Source organism: Hirundo rustica, chromosome 4 (genome assembly GCF_015227805.2).
Source record: "Hirundo rustica isolate bHirRus1 chromosome 4, bHirRus1.pri.v3, whole genome shotgun sequence".
NCBI classification, from domain to species: domain Eukaryota; kingdom Metazoa; phylum Chordata; class Aves; order Passeriformes; family Hirundinidae; genus Hirundo; species Hirundo rustica.
The window spans coordinates 48,477,245-48,502,758 of NC_053453.1; the positions used below are offsets into that span (position 1 = coordinate 48,477,245).

At 37.9% G+C, this 25,514-nt stretch overlaps 1 protein-coding gene across 21 annotated transcripts in view; it reads right to left on the reverse strand.

Moving 5' to 3' along the window:
• Positions 1 to 21,255, reverse strand: part of ATF7IP (activating transcription factor 7 interacting protein) — an 83,519-nt gene extending 62,264 nt beyond the window's left edge. For 4 of the 21 annotated variants that reach the window (XM_040060975.2, XM_040060966.2, XM_040060953.2 and 1 more), the window contains exon 1: positions 21,119 to 21,249. Coding sequence is in view for 1 of the 21 variants with exons in the window: in XM_040060954.2 (XP_039916888.1) it covers positions 20,389 to 20,423 (35 nt within the window). In the remaining 20 variants the exon portion in view is untranslated. Of the gene's footprint in view, positions 1 to 3,984; positions 4,353 to 6,014; positions 6,123 to 11,100; positions 11,293 to 20,388; positions 20,469 to 20,885; positions 20,980 to 21,118 lie in introns of those variants that run through there. The other 17 variants (XM_040060977.1, XM_040060968.1, XM_040060962.1 and 14 more) reach the window with 14 other exon arrangements.
• Positions 21,256 to 25,514: the final 4,259 nt, after the last annotated feature.

The following is a 25,514-nucleotide window of genomic DNA, read 5'->3' on the forward strand; positions in this document are numbered from 1 at the left end:
CATTCCTAAGTGGGATGGAAGTGAACAAAAGCAGAAGACATTTCTTATAGTAATGAGGTCATTGTTTTCCTTGCTAAGGCAAATTTTCAAAAATAAACAGTATTACAAATTCATGGAGCATCCATAGTCGGAACAGAACATCAAACTAGCCTTCACAGTACTGTATAATACCAAAAAAAGGAGATGCAAGTTCACCTCTTCTGATACATAATTTGGCAATGATTTTGCCAGAACAGCATGTAAAAAGTTTTTGAGCCTGGTCCCAAAAAAGTGGCCAGGCTGTAGTGATACTGTGCAATGCATTCATAAGTACAGAGTCTGCAATAGGCTTCTTCAGTGAAGAGCTTGAAGCAGTTCTACAAAAAACATCCTTTATTTTACTGTTTTGTGAGGGGGAAAAGCAGCTGATGAAGCAACAATCCAGTAATACCATTTCAGAAACACAGAAGTACATGAAGAATTTATATAGCTATTTTAGACTGCTTGCATTCCCAAATTTCATTAAAAAATCATATGGAGAAAAATGCATCTGCATAGTTACTCAGAGTGACCATTTACAAGGAACTTTGCTTTTCTTGCCTAGAAGCTTCCCAAATGTGACCCAGAGTTAGATGCTAGAAGCAGACAGTAAGAATTATTCTTAAAAATGCCTCCATTGATAAAATGTATAAAAGTCACAAAAGAAAGCATCTTTAATTTTGACCATTTAAGGTTTGCTGTAAGTCAACCTGCAGAAAGGTTCTCCCCAGAAACCTTTAACATCAAAAGGAACACTTGTCCGCAGTCTGTCTCTTGCCTGGTGAGATGGAAAGCCAAAATGCTTGGCTTGCTTCCCGGAAAGAACAGGCTGCAGTTTCACTACATCCAAAAAATCAAAGGCTAGATTTCTCTTTGAATGAGTGAAGAACCATTATATATCCTTTCTTCATGTGCTGGCACATAGCATAGCTGAACTATTCCCTGATAATTTTTCAGACTAACTACAGACTCTCCTGATGAATTCATATGCATGACCACCTCTCCCAGGTTTGCCAGGTTTGGGTTATTTGTAACCACAAAACTATTTTATTTACATACCCCCAAGGTGAATATGACCAGGTCATAATCATTCTTGTGCTTTTTGCCAGGACCCTTCCTAATTTTTCAACATTGTAAAAACCCAATGCAGACAGCAGGACTGCAACCTGTATTGAGGCATAATTCACATCATCAGCATTTAGTACCATCCAGGAACATAACTTTTTATAATAAAGAGTATAACTTCATTACTTTTTCCCTGTATTCTACAGAATTCCAGTCCCTCTGCATTACCTGTTTGTTTTGGGTTTTAGCTATCTATTTTGTCTGTGTGATTCCCCACTTACTTCCAGGACAGAGTGTCCTGTCAAGCAAATGTTTTATGCTGGATGGTCTATAGATGTATAAATCTGTTCCTGGTGTGCAAGGGTAACACATCTTTTTGAATAAATCTACTAAATAGTGTTTCGGTCTCACTAAGCAAATGATCCTGATGACTCTGTAAGAGTCAATCTTTCCATTCTCTGTAAGCTAACAAAAAGTAGTTATTTTACAATACCAATCATAAACTTTACTTGGAGCATGATTGCTTCCTCTCCTCTTCAGCAGCTTTAAAAATCAATTCAATGTTTTATTGATATAGGGTTTGGGGAGGGGAAGTTGTTATTTAAGGAGTATCAAGGACTAACTGCATTACAGCTACTGGAATTTACACCAAGGAACTTTGTTCTAAACCAAACTATATTAGGATATCCTTTTTATAATAGTGTTTCAGCATTTAAATCACCTCCATGTTAATTGAAATGAATATTATTTCACATTTACTGACACACTGTTAATCCTCCATTATTCTTCTCCAGACGTTTTTAAAAAGTCTTCAGGGTCTTCCACAATTACAATTTTGTACTCAAGTTACTGGGAGGGACATCTCAGGAAAGTATTCTCAGCTAATTCTTTTAAAACTCCTGGATGCAAATTACAAAGACCTCCTTACAAACTTCGCTAAGAAATATCTATAATGGAATATTTAGTACCTTCTTTGTAACTTCAAGGCTTCAAAGACTTGAGTTACCTACATGACCTTATAATATAATCTCACTTTTATCTAAAATAATGCCAAAACATTTAACATGATGTACCTTTTTTCTTTCACTGTGATTCTGTTATCATTATCACCTACATTACTTTTAGAATTATCAGTTCTTAACACAAATCCCCTATTTGTTATAGTTTGCTTTACCAGTCAAGGTTTTCCTCTCAGGAACATTTTAATCAGTTTTCTACATTTTTCATGCACTACTCAGTGCCATTTTTCCTCTACCATACTCACACTTCACAGAAAGAAGGGAGGGGCCCTTAAACTGCTTCCTTCCTGTAGCAGTGAAAGCAAGACTGGTTCTAACGGAATTTGACATTTACATAAAACTTTATAGTTGTTGAAGGTGATTTCTAGTGTAATTTATTTGGGAAAATCTACCATAGACCTGTGTTTGTACTGTCTCACACACATGCCCATCTTTGTACTTTTTGTAGTCTGGACATGCATATAAGCAGCCTTCAAAATGACAAGCAAAATTCTGTCCATATCAAATCTTAAGTTAGCACTAAAAAGTTATTGAAGTGTATGAGCTAACTAGAAACGCAACTCATTTGGCCCATTGTAGGCATGCATCTTTTTTCTCTGCCATATGAATGCAGAAGTTTACCTTTCTCTATTACCGTTAAATCCCCCCACTCCACAATATCAATCAGTTACAGTTCTCCTTCCTAGAATATTTACTCTACAGGCCTTAATTCCCAGGCCATTTCACAATGCTTCCAATACTTGCAATATCTATCACTGCTATTTTAAGCTGTAATAATTCATCTGCTTACTTTGTCCTTCTACCTCTTTAGTTTATTTCTCTTCAATTAATCTTATTTTTCCTTCAACCAAAATAGGCCTGTCTACTTCCAGTTCCACATCCGTATCTTGAGCTGATGTCTGCCTTTAAGTGGCCATGTTTTGTTGGCTTATTAATTTACCTCCAATTATCTCTTTTCTATAGGTCAGTGACCATCCTTTCAAGTAATTTTCCTTCTACCTTCTCTCCTTTCCAGTCTTCCATGCTGTCACTACTTCGACTTGTAAAATAGAAATAATACAAATATATTTGTGCAGAAGTAGCACATCTGCCCCATGCAGCCATTTTGTGCACTACATGCATAACCACAATAGAGCATATAATGTAATTAGCAATACTTAAATTCTGTTAAAATCTCCTGCTCTAAGGTAAGGTTATTATATTCTCGGGGGTGGGGGGGGGGGGGGGGGAGAATCATAAAACCACCATATTCCTATCTAGTTCCCTTCTTATGAAAACAGCTTTTTAAAAGGTACATATAGGCATTAAAAAGAATATATGGTAAAAGATACAATTGCTTTAAGAGCTTTGTCATCTGAACAAGAAGAAAATTCAAACTACAACCAGGATAACAAAGATCCTTCATAACACCATGAAGCTGAAACATAATTGGTGGATTCAAGTTTGTCAACTCTGCACACCCTTTCCAGGGTTAGCTCTCACTATTGCTGAGCCTCCATGTGCATCAACTAGGGTCACTATAGAGACAAAAATAACACACTAGCGAAACAGTAGAGGTAGTGAAACAGAGTAGAGAATCAAACAAAAGCAGTAACATAACCAACAAAAACTACATACTCAAATTCTGAATATTTTTTAACTACTTAGTTTTATTGAAGTAAATAGCCTACAATAATTTCTAGATAACATTCCCTCTAAAACCAGCAACCCTAATATAATTACAGCCAGAACAAATGACTGTTGGGTATCCCAGAAAATGCAACTTACATTCAAATTTAATTCCTGGCTTTGTGCCAAAGTGGGGGGTGGTGGGCACCTCAATAAAAAATTAACTACAAAGTCCTCTAAAACATGAATGCAGAAAATGAGTTGATTCTCTTACCTGGTGAGAGGATGGCACGTGCAAAATGAGCTTCCTCCTGTGAGTAAGCCACTGACGTGCAGCTCATTTGCATAAGCAGAATGAGCTACAAGCAGACTTCCAGGTCGGCCATCTTGATACTAAGATCTTGTTTTGATTACATAGCAGCATGAGTACTGCTTTTTAGCCAGCTTGAGCTATGCTGTTGTACCTCTCACCTAGTAGCCTACATCTGTTCGTTAAAAGATTGCTGGAATTCCTACATCTCCAAATAGTAGCTGAATGTGTTAGCGTCCCTGCAGCTCACTGAGCATGCCACAGCCTCTAAGGAAACTGTTGCAACTGCAAGTGCCTCCAGTTGTACTCTTTGTACCGCCTTCTGTGCTGCCAACTATTAGTGCTGCAGCAACTATGTGCAGTGAAGTACCTCCCACATACCACACAGTAGTACCAACAAGCACAGATTTATTACACCACAGCACAAGACAGTACACTGAAAAAGAACAAGAAAGCTGAAATTTCAGTATTTCCACTTACTAGAAATCTAATTACACCTGGATTCCATTGTAAATCTTTTCACATTCATCAGTGCTGCTTTTTCTGTCTGGAAACCAGAGTGCTCCTGCAGCCCATGGGAAGGAGAAATCCATGACACATTTTAGCTGCTGCCGACAGAGCCAGGCTGCAGTTACAGCTAGCTGGCGCCAGTAAAAGTTTACATAAAGGGGCCTGATTTCAAGACTAAATTGCAGGATACTGCTGAGCAAAGAAAGCCTTGCCACTCCCCACGGGTTCTAGAATATTCCTTTCTAGGTATTTGCTTACTAATAATCCATATCCGTGTCAAAAGTCAAGTGCTGTTCTCCTTGTTCACCTAAATGAAAACTGATGGAAGTGTCTGCAAAATAAATTTCACCTTGCAGCCTGTTTCAAGTAGGATGCTACACACACTGTTCACAGTCATTGTCTAGTAATAAAAGTAACACGAGAAAAAAATGCAGTACATGCTTGGCAACCAGATATTCTTAACCTAGTATTTCCAGTATTTTGCAGATTTCCAACAAGAAATAAATATTAATTCCACGTAAGACAAATTAATTTTTAACCTAATACTGACAAGTAACATGTCTGGCTATTTAATTTGTTGTCTCTATTTCACATTTAACTTTTCTTAATTAGTTAGGTGTAGGAGGAAAAAAAAAAAAAAATAACCTCTCAATCAGAACTATCTTTTCAAGTACCTCTAAGGTACAGTGACAAGTAAAGGCAGAAGCTTGGATTTCAGCCTCACTTAACTAGTTTGGCTAGCTACACATTTAGCTATAGGCAGCTGTAGTTGCAGCCAGGCACCATTTAGTGAAAAAGCAAAGTAATGGAGACAGGGATGTTTATTATTTTGAACATGGCAGAGCATCTCAGGAACAGAAGAGCCTGCTTTACACCCCATGCCTTTCCTAGTTCCCTGCACTGTTCCACTTTAGAATGCCAACAGTGTCAAGGCTATATATAGTTGAGCTCTTATGTCCCATTTTCTGCTGCAAGCATAATTTGTTAATGTATGGCTGGTTCTAGGTTATTTGAGCATAACACAATATGCTCATCTGCAATGTCAAAAAGATACTATTTTTGAGTCTAAAAATATTTACCAATGCAAATTACTCATTTGTTGTTATAATTTATCCTCACCTTTTGCATCCAAACCCCAGGAGTTACTTGTAAGGGAAAGCTAATTATTTTTCCAGAATGCCTGTCACATTAAAGAGGAATCACTAACATCCCTTTTATGTTACCTGTATCTTTTGACTTTATTTTCAGACTGATTTATGTATGCTAGCACATCTAAGTGTATGCATAATACATCTTTCAGTGATTCTGCTGTCATTTGCAGAAAGAATCACCGGATTAACAGCTTCTGATCTTAAAAAGAAAGGGCACCAGTGCTGTTAAAAAAAAAAAAAAAAAAAAAAAAAAAAATTAAAACCCCTTAGATTTCCCATATACAGCCATGTCCCCTACCCTCCCCCCAGTTCTACAGCGGTATCCACGAATACCTGAATAGTATGGTTCTTAACACATACTGCAAAAATAAGAGCCTTGGAGCATTTTCTGTTCCGGGCTCCAGTCCGCTATGGAAGTCCACGCCAGAACTTGCCGGTAGCCCCCGCGGGCGAGCTCGGCATCTGCAGTCTTTGGGAAGCACCACCCCGGTTCCAGAACTTTCAGGCAGTCACCCGCCCGCTCCCTGCCCCCCGCCCCACCCCCCCCCGGCTGTGCTTTCCTCCCTGCACCTTCCTCCCTCTCACACCACCGGCCATGACAAAGCGCAGTTCCAAACAGGAAACGTTTTCACAGAGGGGAGGAGCCATTGGTTTTGGAGTTAGAAACGCACCAACTCGGTTACGCAGGGCAGAGGGGCTGCCTTGGGTAGGGCAGAGCTCCAGACCAGCGGCAGCCTCTTGTCTGCCAGGCAACAGGGCTGGCAACCGACCCCAAATAAAGTACAGGGACCCTTCAGCAGCCTCCAAAATACGGGATTTAGGGCGGATTATTTCGTTTCTAGCTTGGCCTTTTTTTTTTTTTTTTTTCTTCTTGGGCAGGGGGTGGGGCTGGGGAGCGTGGTTTGTTTTGTAGTTTGTTTTGTTTGTTTTTAATAGGAGACTGAGACGACAAACCATAATGTACTCCAAAATGTCTGCCTGCCTTTTCCACGTTTTGCCCGCGTCGCAGGAAACATCTAAAAGCTATTATTCTCAGAACCAGTTCTCTTACTCCAATATGCAAACGACTTCCTACTCCCCCATGATAAGTGACCTTAAAGAGCAGACGTTGCAGTCAAAAGTAGTAAGACCACCTGTGTTCAAAATAACTGCTGTTAATTGTATGGATTCAATAGGTAGTAATCAAAGAAAACAAAATATTGGTTCAGTTCTCTCTAAGTAGATAGAGAAAAAAAGTCACACAAAATTACTTCCCCAATTCAGACAATTTTAAATACTGAAGCATCCAATTGATGAAGTTTGTCTACAAAGGGAAAAAAAACCTCATAAATCCAGCCATGATGAAATCTGTCACTAGCACATTGACCTAAAAATCCCCAAACAAATCTTAAAAAAAACCCAAAAAACACTCACCACAGAGCAAATGAAAATGAAAGACCCTGAATCTTCAGACACAGAAGTCCAAAACACCCCTTTTTCTCACTTTTTTTGCCAAAACAAAACAGATCAAATTACTATTTGTTTAAGAGTCAGCTAAAACTTACTAGTTCCCAAATTTTCTCACATTAGTGTTTGAAAGACACAGAAAATTATATACATTTCTGAAGCGGAAAACTGTCTGTCACATCATTATCTTAGCTGCTGTGGTTTATTTGAAGATATTTTACAGCAGAAGCCTGTATCGGCAGAAAGAACAGGAAGTGTAGGAAAGCGGGGAGAGAGCAGTGAAAATACTCCATCCACTTTTCTGTTGTAGAAAAGGGGTGAGAAAGTGTCTAAACCGAGCAAGTTCCAGGCTGTAATAGTCTAATATGTTGCACTCCTTTTATTCTAGAAATGGAAAATCCTCAGTATGAGTATTCTCATTGAATTCAAAACTCCCACGTTTTGCTCACTTAAATTTACATGAAGAATTTTGTTATTTACTAAACAGCTGACTGATCTCAACCTGAAAATCAAAATGATGGAAGACAGTAAAAAAATTCAGCTTATGCATAATTTTTTCGAAGTCCATACACGCTTTTAAAAAATCTACTAAATTTTACAGCTAAAAAATAAAGGTTCAACTGTTTAGTAACAGTCATAACATGATTAAGTATTTAAAATTCCAAACAGTTCTAACAACCTGGTAACCATTTACTTCCACCTAAAGAAGCAAACAAATCAGCTGTTTTAAAGTGATTTCCATACATTAAACAGTATTGTATTCATTCAACAGTCTGTTCCAGTCCATTTCAAATCCTGCCTGAAATTGTTTGCTCCCAAAATTTCTACCAAAATAGAAGATGCAGCTGTGCAAATTGAGGCAATTCTGAATTTTAAGAGGAACATAAAAAATAATCAAGCCATGTTAGAATGGTTCCAAGCAACTATGATTTAGTCATGAAAAACTATCCAAATAGTTGATGCATAAATGAAAAAACAGTCCTTACAAGAAAATTCTTATCCTTTTAAAGTACAGCACTTGCAAGGGGAAAAAAAGGGGGGGAACCTATACACTTTTTCAGAGTAATCTACTGCTTTTGCTTTGTAAATTGTACTTCTCTTGGAAAATCATGTGGATTTGAGACTACTACTCTTTTAGAAATTTATTTAACTCCTGACAGTCTGTCCTTCAAGTTTACCTATTAGCAGTACAAAGCTAATTTTTCTAGAACACACATACAAAAGAATACTGACTGCAATCTAACAATGTGTCTTGCATTAAAAATGTATAGTAATCAATTCAGTTGATGTCATTACTTCATTACATGCATCTATTTCTAATTCAAAGCATGAACATCTAATTTATGTATTTAATAAAAGTGGGGGGGGGGAAGGGGTTTGTTTTAGCATCCACCTAAGTACCTTGTTCCTTTGCACATAAATTGGTGGTTTTCATCTTCTTTTTGATAATTACTATTAGCACCACGGGAGTGAAGAGAGATGAGAAAATGCTTTCAGCTTCTAGTACTACCATAAAAAAAGCATTACAATGTACTTGGATTTGTGAAAATGGGAATGTATCCCATATGCAAAGCAGGTTTCAAAACCTACCATACTTTTAGTGTTCCAACACCTACTTTAGGAAAGAAAAAAGAAAATCAACCAAAAAACCCCCAAACCATAATACCCATGCAGTTCATACAACAAACCACTACAGTTCCCTGCTGAGCCAGTCAGTCATTTTGTACAGCACTTCCAAAAATGGATCTATGTTCAAAATGGCCTATTAAAAAGCAAAGGAAACCGAACCCAAAGGGAACAGGAAACACAGAGACAAGAGCTTTTCTTTTGAGCTCTGGAAATTGCTCCATACCTTTTCTCTAAAATGGGAGTAAACTTACTCAGCTCACAGGAAAAAAAAAAAAAAAGGGCAAAAAAAGTCACTAAAAGGACAATAATAAATGACATGGTCTGAAAAGACAGTATTTTATTCAAATGTAATACATACTAAAAATATTCCTTATAATGATTTTCCAAAATACGCTACTTTTCATGCTTCCATTAAAGCAGAGTTTAACAGAGAAATCTTAAATCAACAAAACAAATAGAACTGGGCAATATTTATATGCCTGCTGTCTTCTTTGAAAAAACACCAAAGACCCACCCTCTCAAAAACCAACAAACCACCACAGGATGTATATGGTAAAGTATATTTTAAATATAAAATTTCATCCCCTTCAGAGATTATAAAGTAGGAGTCTGGTGATCTCAAAGAACGAAATGTTTCTGCTTCCTGTGAATAATGTAAGTTACTAACATCTGGAACTAATGAATAGTAACTGACTAAAACCCACACAAACCTCAGTATTAATATTTAAGATTGGGGAAAGGATAATTCAGAATATCTTGCAGAAAACCAAGAAGATTATTGTTGCACTACATTATTAATCCATATTCATTAGATGAGGTAAATGGATGGCATAACTTCACATTTTACCAAGATAAATGTGTTTAATTAGAATTTATGGTTTGAATTTTCATGCATTTTAAAATACCCAAATGTTCCCAGGATCTTACCCAATCAAAAAACCACTATGAACTAAAATCTACTGTAAATCAAATTCACTAAACAAAGTTCCACTAGCAATAAAAATAATAAAACTAACCTGCCTTTCACCACCACCTCTAACCACGTATTTGCATTACTCTTATCTCCTATGCTACAGCAGAAAAATTCAATGATCAATTACTTAGAAATTTACTGTTAAATGAAGTTACCAATTCATCTCACCTTAAAAATTCCGTTATTTCAGCGACTTTATTTCTTTTTATCAAATTAATAAAATAAACATGGAGAAACGACTTCTCCTGAGAATCTGACGTGTAATGTCTGCACAGAATACTCCATGTCTTTATAAACACTGTGTTGCCATTAATTGTGTAAGATGATGTATGAGAACAGATATTAAAACTAATTTAACCACCAAATGCTTTGTTATAGATTATACTGAAAGCACCAAATTAACGTGCAGAAATTCTGAGGAAGGACTAAACTTGTCAGCATTTAGACTAAGTTTCACATCCCTAGCACTAAGTTCAACTTCAGCCAGGAAAATACTATGAGCTACACACTGATGAGTTACCCAGCTCATCTGCTGCTCCTGATATATTTCTGGAGAGCTTAATGAAGCTTCCTGTTTACTTACTCTTGGTTTAACTTATGTGCAACTTAAAAACCCATGAAGACCTGAACTAGGTATAAGACACAGAACAAGATGATTATATAGAGGGTTGTGAAGAAAAATGCCTTCTTTCTTCTCGTCTGTTGTCCAACTCCCCAGTGAAGAAATGTTGAGCATTACTTTTCTCATTCCTTCATCTCCCTGGACACAGACAGTACCTTCTAATGTGTTTTAAGGATGACAGCTAGGTCACCAACCAGAACCTCACAGCAGAATATACAAAGCCATGTAAAACCACTAGCACTCTGCAACTCAGATTTCAATCAAGTTATACAAAAGAAATAACGATAGACCTCAAAGCTTCCATCTTATCATTTGTGGTACTTCCATAAAATTTGTAGTGTTATTCGTTATTCCTGAATAGCAAGTAAGTGCTACCTGCAAACCAGTTAACTTTTATATAATCACCATTTTTCTAATGTGTTTATTTAGGCATTGTAATTATCTACCATTGGAAAAGCTACACATTGAAAACATGATAACCAAATCTGATCACTCAATTACAAAAAATTAATGAAGTTCGTAAAGAATTTATTTCATTTTTCAGTTAAAAAACCCTAAAAAGAAACCCCAAAACCCAAATCAAACCACAAACAAACAAACAAAAAAAAATCAACAAACCCCCAAACCCACTAAAATTGACAAAAAAAAAACCCCAAAAAGGGCAGGATCTCAATGTGTTTTATATAGCTTAGAATAGTTTAACTATGCCAAACCAAGGTTTTAAATTCCAAAATAGACCTGGTGCTCACCTCTAAGTTCTGGAACACGTGATGCTAACAGCTCTGCTCATTTGCACACAGTCAAGCTAAACGGCTACACTGAAGAGCAGTTTTTCAGCCATTCAGAATCTGCTTTGTCTCAGGTGTACTGAAAATAAGACTAAGATGGCTGCAGTGCTCACAAGACAAACCAATCAGTGGCAACTCAGCAGGAGATAGAACATTTACACAGCAAAGCACTTCCCTCTTTACCACACTGCAACAAACTGCACAGGTGGGATGGGTGGGTGTGAGCAGAGGTGTGGTTTCTTTGAGAGGCAGGAAGTGGTTAATGCACAGCTGCAGCACTGCAGCTTCCTAGCACCACTGGTAAAGAGAAAACTGAAATAAACCAAAACCAGCAAGAGGCAGCCCTGCTAGGCCTGTGATCCAGGGTTTGTATCACATACTTCAAATCGCTCACAACTCCAAGGCAGTTCAGAATCCATGTCACACATTAACAGTCACGGATACAGAGCCAGATTATGCACAGCACTGACAAACATTAGGGAATACTCTCAAGAGCAGGCTCACTTCAATGTGTCTAAAAAATAAAGAAAAAACCCACTTAAGAAGTTAATCTATTGCTTTGTACTGCTCCTTCTACTTTGAAATATTCTTTACTATTAGTTGCCCAATAGATATTTTACTTGGGGAGGAAAAAAGAAAGTTCACTTTTTAAGAAAGCTAGCAAAAACCCCAAGAACATTCCAGAACTTCAACACTTGCAGAAATCAAATATCTAATTCTTTATGACTGCAATGCAGCTTGTTGTCTAAGTTTTTCAAAGAAAAGCTGTATCTAGAATCACTTAAGGAATTTTGATGGAATCTTGTAACAGAGCAGTTCCTGAAGAAATGGTTTGAGATCGTATGGCAGGGAGAAAGGGGTTGTCAACCAAAGACACAAGTTTAACACAAAATTAAATCCAATACAGGTTTTGCTCTACTATCTGTATATTACCACCAATCATGCACTCTCACAGAGGCAACACTGGATCAGTTGTGGAGGGAGCTCCTCTATATCTGCCTCACTTCTCTCCTACAAAATCCAAATTTTTCTGTTTTAAAACAAAATACTTGCAAGACTCCTTGGGGCAAGTCTAAGGAAAATTACTGCTGAATTACACCTAGCCTTCTAACAAAAAATAATCTTTGTGATTAGCCCAACATAGTAAATCACTCCTCTCTAAAAAGCTGAACATGCCCTCCAACCACTTCAGTTATGAAAAGGTCTAAACGTATGTAACTGTTGCCAGCTGTAGCTAGTTATTTCAGGATTGATTAATCATGGCAGCAGTAGTTGTCTGATGCACTCATCAGCACTACAGTCACTATTTCTAACTTAAGAAATGGTGAAATACACCATCTGGCTTTTCTTTTTTTTCATTGTATTAGCATGACCTGCAGTACAAGGAAGGGCCCATGCCACATATGAGACAGCTCCACTGATTATCTCTGATAGTACAGATTTAGAAAACAAAATTAAAATATACTTGAAGTTCAAATGGCCAAAAGACATTTCTCAAAAAACAAACTCGTGAACACTGGAGAACAAATTCATTACAGTTAATTTAAAACTACCCATTACAATGAAGCTTTTCTTCACCAACACCTTTTATTAAAGTAAAAACCAAGTTTACAACCAATTTAAAAGAAAAAATTTCTATTACCTCATTATATACCCCATGTTGCTTACTTTGAACACCATATATACCACACCATCACCTTGTGAAACTTTACAATAACTTTAAGATTTCAAAATTTAAACTTAAATATTCCATTTGTATAACAAATATACATACACTTTGATTTCCCCTAGAGTAATGTTTTAAATAGAAGTCTGTGTTTCGTGTATCTACAGAATTTGTACCTCAAAAAGTTAATTCTGAGTTCAAGTCTTATAATTTCAAGAACATCCCCAAAACCATAGTGACACTCTAACCCAGAATCCAGGAGCCACACTGGTACAGCACTGCGTTTTATGTAACACTGAGTCTTGGAGCTTGATGTATGGGTGACAATGACGTAAATACATTTGAACAGGCAAAACAACAAGTTGAAAAAAAATTTCAGGGAATGTTTTCCCTGAACCAGAGAAAACAGAATCCATGTCACAATCCTGTTGCTACAAACATCTTGCCTTGTCAGAAAGCTTCAGGAACATGCAGAGGCACTAATTCATTAACATAGACACATGGATGCAAAATATCTTACTCAATAGTAAGAAACCACATGCATTAACCTAAGTGTCCAGTTCTATATACCTCCATTTACATACAAAAGTATGTTAGTAAAGTGTGTTAAAAAGTGTGTTAAAAGTTATTAATCAAACTAATTTTAAAATAAAACCTGATGTTTAAGTAAAAGCAGATTTATGAGTGGAATAACTCCTCTGAAACTGCTTTGGCCCAGGAAATGTTACAGTGAACGTACGCTGATGTGTAATTCTATACTAGCCCTGGATTACAGTTTTTTCATTGCTACTTATCATGGCATTTATACAGATTCTCTAGTCAAAATCACAGGAAAAGAAAGCATTTTAATAAGATTAGAGATCGGACTTTAAACTTAACATGTTATGATAAGAACTCCAAACAACCTTTAATCCTGCTCTCTTTTGACAGCATGCCAAAACACTCTTAACATCATCTCAGTAGATTCAATAGTCATAAATTAAAACAGGGCTTCTATTTTCCCAATTTCTCGTGAACATCAAACAAGAGATGCAAGAAAATGGCATTCTGTTGTTTCTCTAATTATTGGTCTATCTAAGTAACATCACCTTCACACAAACTTCTTAAATACCATTACATAGAGACACAGTTCATACCAGGGCTCCTTCCCTGAAGAATCAAGGGCAGGCAGAAATTTCTGCCCTTTCAGGAAAGGTTTTACACATTTCAACATAACAAGGGCAGCAGAGAATCTGCCACAGCACGAATACTTTCTTTTGCTCAATTTAGATGCTTAGAAACCAGTTAGCTACATATCATCCACAAATCCTTGTGACTAAACCACATCCTATCCACTTTTCTCATTTCTCTTCCTTTATTGATCTTTCTTTTTTTGTTGTATAAGGTTTTATATGTTAGTTAACATTTAGCAGACAAAACAGTTCTTACACTGATAAAATTCAGGAGAAACTACTATTTTACGCATCTCAACTGAAGTCTCAAAACACCATCCACTGAAACCCTTTTTTATGCCCATTTTCACACAAGCCAGTAGACTGACCTCAAGAAACATCTTGGCTCTCACTTGGGACTTAAAAAATAAACACTACCTAAACTGGGGGGGGGGAAGAAGAGAGCTTATAATAATGAGACAAAGAATACTGAAGTTAAGAAAAACACGTCTGCACAACATTTAAGGATTCTTTGTAATTCCAAGCTGCCGGATGGTGGGACCAGTGAGGGGAATTTTCAGTGCATTGACTGAAGTCAGCAAGCATTTATGTTAATGTATTTAAACACATTATTGAAAGAAACAAAAAATTTGAATGCAACATCTTTTTAAAATGACATTACGGAAACTGCAACGTGTTGGAGGCAAAGCTGGAAGTACACCAGCATTTTGGGTTGTTTGGCTGGTTTTTTTTTCTTTTCTTTTTCTTTGGGGGCGGGGTGGGGGGGCAGTAGGGATGTAGTTTTGTTTGGGGAATTGTTTGGTGTGTTTTTACCGTAGTATTTCTTTACACTACAGTGAAATAAAAGATAACGCTTGAAACAGCACAAAATGACAGAAAAACTACACAGGTTATTTGAACAACTATCTTCCATATCCACAGCCATATAATCAATAAAATCTGTACACTGAGCCTGTGTGTTTATTTTCAGAACCTGCATCTAGAAAATAAAACCATTTTTCCTGTAGACAAGAATCATATTACATGTAACAAAGTACCTCAACTAGTTGAGCTAAGGTGTTTTTTTTTTTTTTTTTTTTTTTTTTTTTTTAATAATTTCAAATAATTTGACGTTTGTTCATTAAAGAAATAGGAGCCGGTAACTCCTATATACAGTTTTTACTCATTTGTAACAGGCACAGCTCAAAATACAACAAAAGGCATAATTTACTTTCTTTTCCCAAACTACTGAAGAAACATAGAAGGTATTATACAACATACATAAATTTACACAATGTTGTGAATTCCTCCACTGTGATGTGATGGAAACTGACATACAACAGAAAATCAGGCAGTTACTTAATACTGTATAGTTAGTACCATACCCTCAGCGACACCTATAAGGGAGTCTTCACTTTCAAAAAAACCCTTGAAAGATGGGGGGAGGAATGGAAAGGGTAGGGCAGACTTGCTGTTAAATATACAGGCTATTTTACAAAGGATACAATAGCAGTATTAAACAAGGAATGAGCAATGGAACTAGTGAATCCACATTTCCTTCAGATTTATAAATGTTGTCTTGCTGCTTTTTACTCAGGTTATCACTGGTGCCTTATTACACCAAGCAAGTGGTGTAGCACTGGACACTGGGCTATGTACCGACTGGCGGCAAGTTATTCCCCGAAACAACATATAATTTTGAAGTTCCCTCACTGCCAACACTGGTAACGTCTCCTCATTCCAGCTGTTTGTTTTCACAAACTTTGCAAGTATTATTAATAATTAGTAATTATTAATTAATAATAACTAATTAGCTTTGATATTTACTCTGCTTTGTATTTACTGAAAACCAACAAGTCTTCCAAGAACTACTAAGAACAGAACAATTGACAATCAATGTTCACATAAAACTGGACTACTGCCCTGGAAATGAGAAGGTTTTTCTTAAAATTATTAGGGTTGTGGCACAATTTGAAATTTTTTGCCACATATCTGCATAGCACCTTTTCTGCTTAACCAGAAAAATAAACTTGTTAGACTCATCTGTCCTAGCAGAATTTTTAAGTGTCATTTTAGTAACCTTTATCCAGGCATACTTTTAAGTTTTATCCAAGCCTGAAACTTAATGCCTGCATACAACACTAAAGTTGCATGTAAGCACAACCCTCAGGATTGGTACAGATTGGGGGATGAAGAGATTGTGAACAGTCCTGCTGAGAAGGTCGGTCTTGGAGGTGCAGGTGGATTAGGGGCTGGACATGAGTCAGCAATGTGCACTTGCAGCCTAGAAAGCCAATTCCATCCTGGGCTGCATCTGAAGCAGCGTAGGCAACGCAGTGAGGAAAGGGATTCTACCCTTCTGCTTTGCCCTGATGTGACCCTACCTGCAGTGTTCTGGGGTCCTTAGCACAAAAAGGACATGAACCTGTTGGAGTGAATCCAAAGGAGGGCAACCAAGATGATTAGAGAGATGGAACACCTCTCCCAAGAGGAAATGCTGAGAGAACTGGGATTGTTCAGTCTGGAAAAGAGAAGGCTCTGCAGATACCTTACGGGACCTTCCAGTGCTTATAAAAGGAATCTACAAATCTGAAAAGAATTTTTTTACAAGATTATGTAGTAACAGAATGAAAAGTAATGGATTCAAGCTGAAAAACAGTACATTTATATTAGATATTAGGAAAAAAATCCTTCAGTGTGAGTGGTGAGGCACTGTACTGTGAGGTAATGAAATTGTGAGTGCCTCACCCATTTAACTTTTTGATGTCAGGTTGGATGGGGCTCTGAGCAACCAAGTCTCCCTGCATATGGCAGGGCAGCTGGGAGTAGATGATTTTTAAGGTCCCTTCCAACCCAAACAATTCTATGATTATGATGTATTTTTCACTAAAAGCATTCTAGCTTTTTTTACATTAATACAACCCCAGATGAAAGCATAAAATACAAAGCTACATAAGAGTCACATGCAACAGAAAATCTGCTTTCAACTTCGGAATGCATTTTGGCTTATATATCTCCAGACAAACAGTCAAGGAAGAACAGCACTAAAAACGAGAACATTAATTAAAACCAGAATATGCCATTTAAGACAAAAAACCCTCCTACAAACTAACAAAGCAGACTCCCCTTTCTGAATCACACTTCCATTGTTCACCACAGTAAGAGATTATTAATGCATTCTAAAGATCTAGTTTCTAGATTAATATAGGTACTTTGTATCTACAATGGATAACACTCACTTTCATAATCTAATCTGTAGACTGATACTGTACTTCAATTAGATGCTTTCAGAAACTTAAGCATTGTACGTACAAAGTCAAGAATTTTTTGACCACTATTACTATTACTACTATATTAGAAATACAAAGTGGAAAAAAATTAGAAAAACCAGAACATGAACAAAAAATGGAAGAGCTCTAAAAACACTACCAACAACACAAAAAATCTTTTCAGACAAATAAAAACTAAGATTCCCACAGTATCATGCAAAATTATGCTCTTAAGTGGAAAACCAGAACTCAAAAGTTGACACAATCTGTGTTCCAGATCCTCCTAACCAAATATTAAAAATATTTTAGTTACTTTCTTTGGCATCATCCAGTAGGCTTTAGTATCCAAACCAAGACCAAGGTAGAGAAATTTAAAATGTTACGTATGACACAATTCATATTTAAACCATACTTATTCTAAAGCTATCCGATGCTTTGACAGGAAAGATAACACTTTAGAAAACAAATTTCTGCTTTTAATGAGCCGTCAAAAAACAGAACAACCCCCACACCAACCACAAAAACTTGCCGCGCACAACAGCCCTATCTTGCTCTCCATCCTATATTTGGGTAAGTCACTGCTGCTTGATAAATAACTTCTTACAGTACAGTGGAACAGATTTTTTTTCATGCAGTACACACAGTGCAATAAGTAGAACTGAAACACCAGAATTGCAAATAAACACCATGAAAGTAGCATTTATGTTGACCACTTTATAAACTTCCACTTACTTTGTGTGAATATGTCAATCTCTTGGAGTAATGTCACATACTAGAGAAAACCAAAGAGACCAATGATAGATGTTTCTCAAAAATATCAATAACATTAGATTTCACTGCATTTAAGAGCAGTACTAAATAAAAATGTATCAGGGAGGGAAAAAAAATCCCAACACTCCATATTCATATACTGTAACAGTTTTGTAACTTACAACTTATTTTCTTCATTTATTACCCTTTATGAAAATTGTGATGTATATGGACCATTGCTGTAATTCGCAAAATAAAATCATAATGAAAACATGGAATTAATCCACAATATAGAGAAAACACCAAGAGTAGAACAAATAGAAAAAAAAGAAAAAATCATTAACATGCAAACTATTAAGTAAGAAAACCATACTGGTTTAAAGGATCTTTTGGCCTTACTGTTTACATTCCATGAATATACTTGACATTTCTGTCGTATGTATAGCTTCAGATGATTACGTAGGAATAAACCTAATAAATGATTACACCTTTAAAACCACCTGGATGGTGAGAAATTAGATTTTTTCCCCCTTATTTTGAAAGCAAAAAACAGTATTTGGTTTACTAAACTCCTTTTCATTGTAGAAATATTTCTAATTTGTAACAGGAAACATGCGCAAATACAAAGAAAATGAAAATTGAAGTACTAATGACGACTCAGTATTTTAGAGCTCTTTGAACATGTAAAACATTTCTATTTGCACTGAATTCTGTAAAGTCAGTATTTAAAAATTAATTATTAATAATTTTTTTAAATTTTATTTTTAAAGTGTTCAGGCTCTTTCTTGGCTGGCAAAATCTCCTCCCATGCTGGTAGGAAAGCATATGCCTATGTGTTTTATTTCTCAAAAGGAAGCATTACTAAAGGAACCTTTATAGAGAAATTAACATACTAGAGTTAATGTTGATTTTGTAAGTTTGTGAAATAAGCACAAGCTACAGCTTATAAAGGTACAGGAAATGTGGCAAAAAAAGATGTGTGTATCTATTTGAATCAACATTTTCTTAAAAACAAACTTCAAACGGGATAGAAGATAAAAGGCTCTCTCAATACAAGCATCAAAATAACTATTTAAGTTGATGTATATAATAATTGTATTGTTTTATAAATAAATGCTATTATGATTAGATTCAAGTCTACACAACATCCAAGACACACTTGCTAAATTACTTCATACAGCAAAATATGACACTGTTCCATATTATCTGAGAAAACATCAGCTCAGCACTGCTACAGTTGGTAGAAAGGTTGCAGCTGATAAAAACACCGTTTACTGCAAGCAGAGTTCTCTAAACTAATAACAAGAATCCAAAATTATTAGTATAATGCTCCCTAGATTATATATACATAGAAACTTAACTTGGTACTTCTGGAGCATACAAAATAGTAACTGCCATGTGTCAATAATAGATAGTGGGTGCAGTTATCACTATTCATGAATTGCATAAATCCTCATGCAGTTATTAGCAAATTCATTTTGTGATTGGCCTGACAACAATCATTAGGCCCATTTCATAGATCTGAAATGGAGAAATTACCTTCCCAAGATCATGTATCAAACTGTAGTGCTTTTTGTGTTTGGTTTCTTTCCTTTCAAAGTATTCTTAATATCTGTGGAAATACTCTCCTTAATACCTTCCTACAGGACTGCAAAAACCAGCACCTAATTAGAAACCACTTATTTTTTAGATTGGTAGCTGATGGTTGTATACAGATTTCATATTTAACTTATTAATTCCACATTTAAGCAGAGATTAAGCACATTCTTCACACTTCTGCTTTTGAAAGTATAAATGTATTATAAACGGTAACAAGTGCAAACATATTATTTTAACTTCCCAAAGAGAGACAAACAGAACGCTTGTAAAATATTCTGATCTTGCAGGATTAAGTTCTAATAAACTTATTTATAATAATACTGCATCTCTTTGTATAGTTTGTGATATTAAACGTATCTATTTAACATGATCTTACTTCGGCTGGTTAGCGGGGTAAATGTCTAGATGAGTAGTAAGTGACGTTTTTCTGTGACTAAAGCCCGCATTTTTAAGCTCAGTGACTGCTTCCTAGCAGTCACCGCTTCGTTTTAAGCAAGTACTTTTCCATCAATGTTTCCATCCAATTTTTTCAGTAAGTCTGTCTACAGTAAGGGTCACAGTCATGTGACACTACATAAAATTATTTCAAGATTACTGTTAAGCAACAAAATATCCTACTATCAACATTCCACTGAATATCTGCCAACAATTGCGAGATCCAGGAAGAGAAAGATGGATTTGCTAGAAGAATATACTACTCAAGAGCAGGGCTACAACTCTACCAGGCCTCATAATTAAAAAATAAAGCAGTTAACTGAGAAGTTTTGCTATTTTAAATAATTCAATTTAAGGAAGACTAGAGGTTCGAGCGTACCTTAACTTAGCACATGGCTTAAACTCTTTTACCATGTTGCCTGATGTAGGTAGTCATGACACCTCGAGGAGCTGCTTGGGCCCTCGTTACTGGTGGCACCACATCAGTAAGCACAACTCGGCCTTCTCTATTCCCATGCAGAAACTGTCTGCTTTCCAATGAACAAGCGTATCCATACAGGAGAGAAATTGTGCCTGGTGCCTACCAGGAAGGGAACACCACCAGCAGTTTCCCCTCGTTACATCCAGAGTCCATGCGCTGCGAAGTCTCACGCTCGCCATGTCGGCGCAGCCCTTCCCGGCAGCGCAGAGCACCACTCAGGCCACGCCATCCCATTTCCGGCAAGGAGCGAAGAAACGCTCTCGAGGCGCCGGGCGCGCCCTGTCCCACCCATGCACGCGCCGTCACCTCGCCTCGCCCAGGCCGCGCGAGGCGAGTCGCGTCGCGTCCAGGCGGATGCCCAGTGCTATCGCGATGCGCGCCCCCGCCAGACCTACCCGTGCCTGCACCGCCACCGCCGCCACCAACGCGCGAGAGCACCGGGGACGCGCGCGCACGCGCGCCACCGCTGCTGCACTGGAGCCGGGTCACGTGCTCCCATGCATGCGCGTGTACAGAACTGCAGCTTCCCGGCGCATGCGCACTTCAGTTGCAGCCGCCCCGCGCGGAGCAACGAGCACTGTCGCTGCTGTGCCCTGCCCGCCCGCACCCCGCTTGCGCTCCGCGATACCTGTGCCTTCGCGTCCCGCGGCAGCTCAGCTGACGCCGCCGCTGCCGTGGATTCAAACCGGGAACCCGCTCTGGGCGCCAACGCCGCCTCCCCGCGTCGCACGCGCCGGGCCGCTATGCAAATGACCTCCGTGTCTCCTCCCCTCTCTCGGTTGGCCCCGCCCTCTCTGTGGGCACAGGGGCCGGAAGTGGGGGCTGCTCCGGAACCGGCCAATCCCAGGGCCGGCCATCTTGGTGGTATGCAAATAAGCCCCAGGGATATTTAAATGAGAAGTGGCTCCGCCCCTTGGCGCACAGCCGTGCAAGGTTAGGCGCAGTAAGCACCGGGACGCGCTGCGGCCGCTGCCGCTAGGGGGCATCGTGGCGCATCGAGGGGCGGTGCCGGGAGCAGCTGGCCCTACCTTCCTTCCTGCTTTCCTCCCGCAGCTTCGCGCCACGGGAGCTCCAGGCTGATTGGCCTTGCAGCCGCTCTGACACCTTCGAAAGCCTGCCTGAAATCCGCCAGGCTGCTTTATCAGTGCCCTGCATTGCTTGCTGCTCATCCCTTGTCACATCTGATGTGCCGCTTCTGGGCTAGGGCTGTGCCTGACCAAAGCCCAGAGGATTTGGAGTTGTTTAATAACCAGCATTGAGGTTCAAGAATGCCAAGGAACCAAAGGGCGCCTGTTGGCTCTGCTTTTAGATTAATCTGAAGCACATGGGTTTTCCTGGGTGAGTTTCAGGTCAAAACCACAAGTGGTCATTCCCCATTCACCCTTCATTTCTGCCTCGTGCATGGAGGAGAAAAACACATGGCCTACTTTGACATGAGCCAGAACTTGGTGTGCTCTTGTATCACAGCCGACAGCAGAACTGACCAGCAGTCTGTCCCATGGATCAGGCCTAGCAGAGAGACCCATGGCTGTGTCCTCAGGTACACAAGAAACCATGAGAGCACAGAAGTACCAGTCACCTACTAACCTGGTAGTGAAGAATCTTATTCTCTCGTAAAGGCAAATAAAGGCCATGTTCTTCCTACTGAAGGTGTGAAAAGCAGCATTTTGATTTGTTTTCCTAAGGTAAGCTAAATATGAATAAAATTTCCATTATATATGGACCAGGCTGACCAATAGGTTTCTCTGTTGTGAGTACGTTGTGAAACAGTACTATGAGACAGCCATTGTAAGAGTCTTGTCAGGCGTGCTTGGTGGACTGGTTAAGGAAACTTTCCTGTCTGACTATCCAGGAACCACTCTGGCAGTCACACACCACCAAAGCTGGGACTGAAGCTGCTTTGCACTAGCAGCTCCAGCAACTGATGGGTACCCCACTTGACTCACTACACTCACACACTCAGACCAGGTTTCTGTACTGGTTCAATCCCAAGCTTCCCATAGCAGAGTCTCCGACATTTGGATCCTTAAAATAATTAAATCATGGTGCAACAACAGAGTAAGAGTTCGAGTTGGTTCCTTGGAAGAGGGACCTTGCACAAAGGAAGCCCTGGTCTTTTATACTCTCACAGTCCTATGAGCACTATAGTCTGAGGTCTTCCAGCTTAGTCCTTGGCTCCTGCCATGTCTTTGTGTCCCAATCACCTGGCCAATTCGACAGGCCCTTTGCTTCCATTGTTATGCAAAGGGTTGCCACCAGTTCCCAGCCTCTTGCCCCTCTGTTGCTCCTGCCACCCAGAGCTCAACCTGCAGCTGCACTGCAACTACACACTGAGCTACCTGCACTGAAGGTATTCCTCAACAGATTGAGGGGCAGTGTTTTATGGTTCTGCCATTCCCAGTAGTTTGCCTGATCTCTCTGCTACGTGTTTCCATTGCACAGCCAAGATGGAACAAGGAAATTTAGATATGTGCCACAAGTTTGTGCAAACACATCTGCAACAGGGTTTTTAGAAGGAATACTAGCCTGGAACTCAAATAGCTGAAATGAGAACATGCATCTTCCTCAGCTGTCTTTGCTGCAGGCATAACAATTTCTAAGATGAAGTGTGGCAGAAACCTGTAACCATAGTGTCTTAAACTTTCATAGCTAGCATTGTTGAGCTACAGTGCAATAGCGGAATGTTTTGTCTTGAAAAAGGGATACTTGAATTTGAAGTTGAGTCTTTTGAGCTTTTGTGTACAGTCAGAGGACAAGGCATTTCAGAAAGAAGAGGCCAGAACTACCCAGAAGAGGGCAGTTCCTAGCCATGCCTATTGTTTTGACTTGTAAATTCACTTCTGGTGAGTACTTTTGCAGGGCCCTTGCATATAAATCCTTTGAGAGTCAATCAGGAGTAAATGCTTTGTGGCCAAAAGGTGACTTTCCAAAAGACTATGAACCTCTTGAATATCTGTCATCTCTCTGAATAACAACTGGTGTTACTCCAAACTTAATTTAATATGGAAGACATTACAGCAATGTAGTTTTGTTCAATGCAGTACAACTCATGTAGTAAAGAGAGAGTTAAGAACCAGAGCTGGCACCAATCTCTTCTCTCTGGCAACCAGTGACAGGACCTGAGGGAGCAGCATGAAGAGGAATCAGGGGAGTGATATTGATGTAGCTGTTATAGCAAGTAAGTGCCCTGCTATGGCATTTCAGATACCAGTAGTGGTAGTAAGACTGTATCCTTAAATTTGAAGAACAAATAATATTTGAATTACAAGATGAGAAATTTGAGGAAGTGAAAGTCCAGATTTTTGTCAATTGTTCTTCCTATGAAAAAGCAGCAGTACCATTTATATTGTTTAGCATCTTTGCAAGAAGAAAATTAAAATTAAAAAAAAATCAGAAAAACACAACTATATCAACTTGTCTCTATTTGCAAAATGTGAGGGTTTTGCTGTAAAAGGAATGTGCAAAGCAAACAGTACACTGGAATTAACAAGACACAAAATTTTAACACCATGAAAAAGTAGATATCCATCTATTTTCCTGTCTGATTACTCTGTTAATGTGTTCAAGCATTGTAGTTACAAACACAGGGAAAAAATATATTCCAATGCACTTTACAGAAATAACATTAAAAATTTAATATCTTATGTACAACAGAGAAGTTCTTCTCAATTTTCAGTTCTCCAATGAACTTAAGGGCTTAAAGTCTGCATCCAATATTTAATTTTTTAATTTCCAGGTAGTGTTATAGGACAGCTTTCAACTTATCAATGACATATCACTAGAAAGCTGATTACATGGTCCTTCTCTCTGTATGTCAGGTCATGTTAGAAGTGTGATAGTAACACCATGAATATTTTTGAAATATTAACTCCTCCCATATGATTTAATAATTCCTAATGGAGACATTGCAGGCTCACAGTGGGAATGCTAAAAGGAAGAAAGGAACATGATGCACAAAAAAAAGGTATAGTTCTCAATATGAAAATGTACTTTTTACATAAAGATAACTGGTGACTTTTAATAAAAACAAAATACAATACAATAGTAAGAAATATTTAGCAAGAGGAGAAAAGTAATTTTATTGGTACACTTTAAGTAATTACTGGAAAATGTGTATTTAAAGACCTTGCCTTGCTAAATAGATGACACTTTTGAGCCAGTAAGATTTACATTAATTCTTTTTTGATAAATCATTAGTCAGCATTTCTTACATATTAATTGCCTAATAGGATGGAATGATTAAAACTTATCTGATTATAAACAATTCCTACACATGTCAAAAGAAACACCGTAATACCAGAAAGTAATTTCACTAACAGAAATATTTGTGGTAATAAAAAAAGAAATCCATCTCTGACAACCTGATCTGTGATTTGACAGGGTTAGGTTAACGGTTCAACTTGCTGATCATAGAAGTGTTTTCCAACATTAACATTTCTATGATTTCAGTCTTCAAGAATTTCACTATGAAGGCTTATAATGTCACTGGTAAGAGAACTGCATGTTAACTTTCTGTCGAAGAAAACCAGAAGGTTTTTAAAATTCCTTTTTCATACAAAGGCTTTTTTAAAAATACAGAAACATTAAGTACATCTATGAAATTATGTTAAGATGTTGAATTAATATTTTAAATATATTAACTTCACAGTATAAGAACAAAGAGCAGAAACATGGAGAGTGTAACCAAAATACTTGAGGAAATTTTCCTGTAATGAATTAAAGCTAGTTAAGGCATTTGCACTTAGGTTACTTTTCATGGTAGATTAAGTATCTTCCTGTAATGTGAATTTTGTAAAACATACTGTTATTATCTTTAAGGCTAATAGGAGGATTTGGGGAAGATTACTAAATCTTCTCTATTCCTCTCTGAATTTATGTTAGTTTAAAAAAATAAATTTTACTACTAATGAAGTAAATATTCTCCTGCTCAGCTGTTTTGTGATCACATTTACTTTGTTGTGACTTTGGTGTAGTAACGAACTAAATTATTTGCTGAGCAGACATATTTAGTTTAAACACCTGCC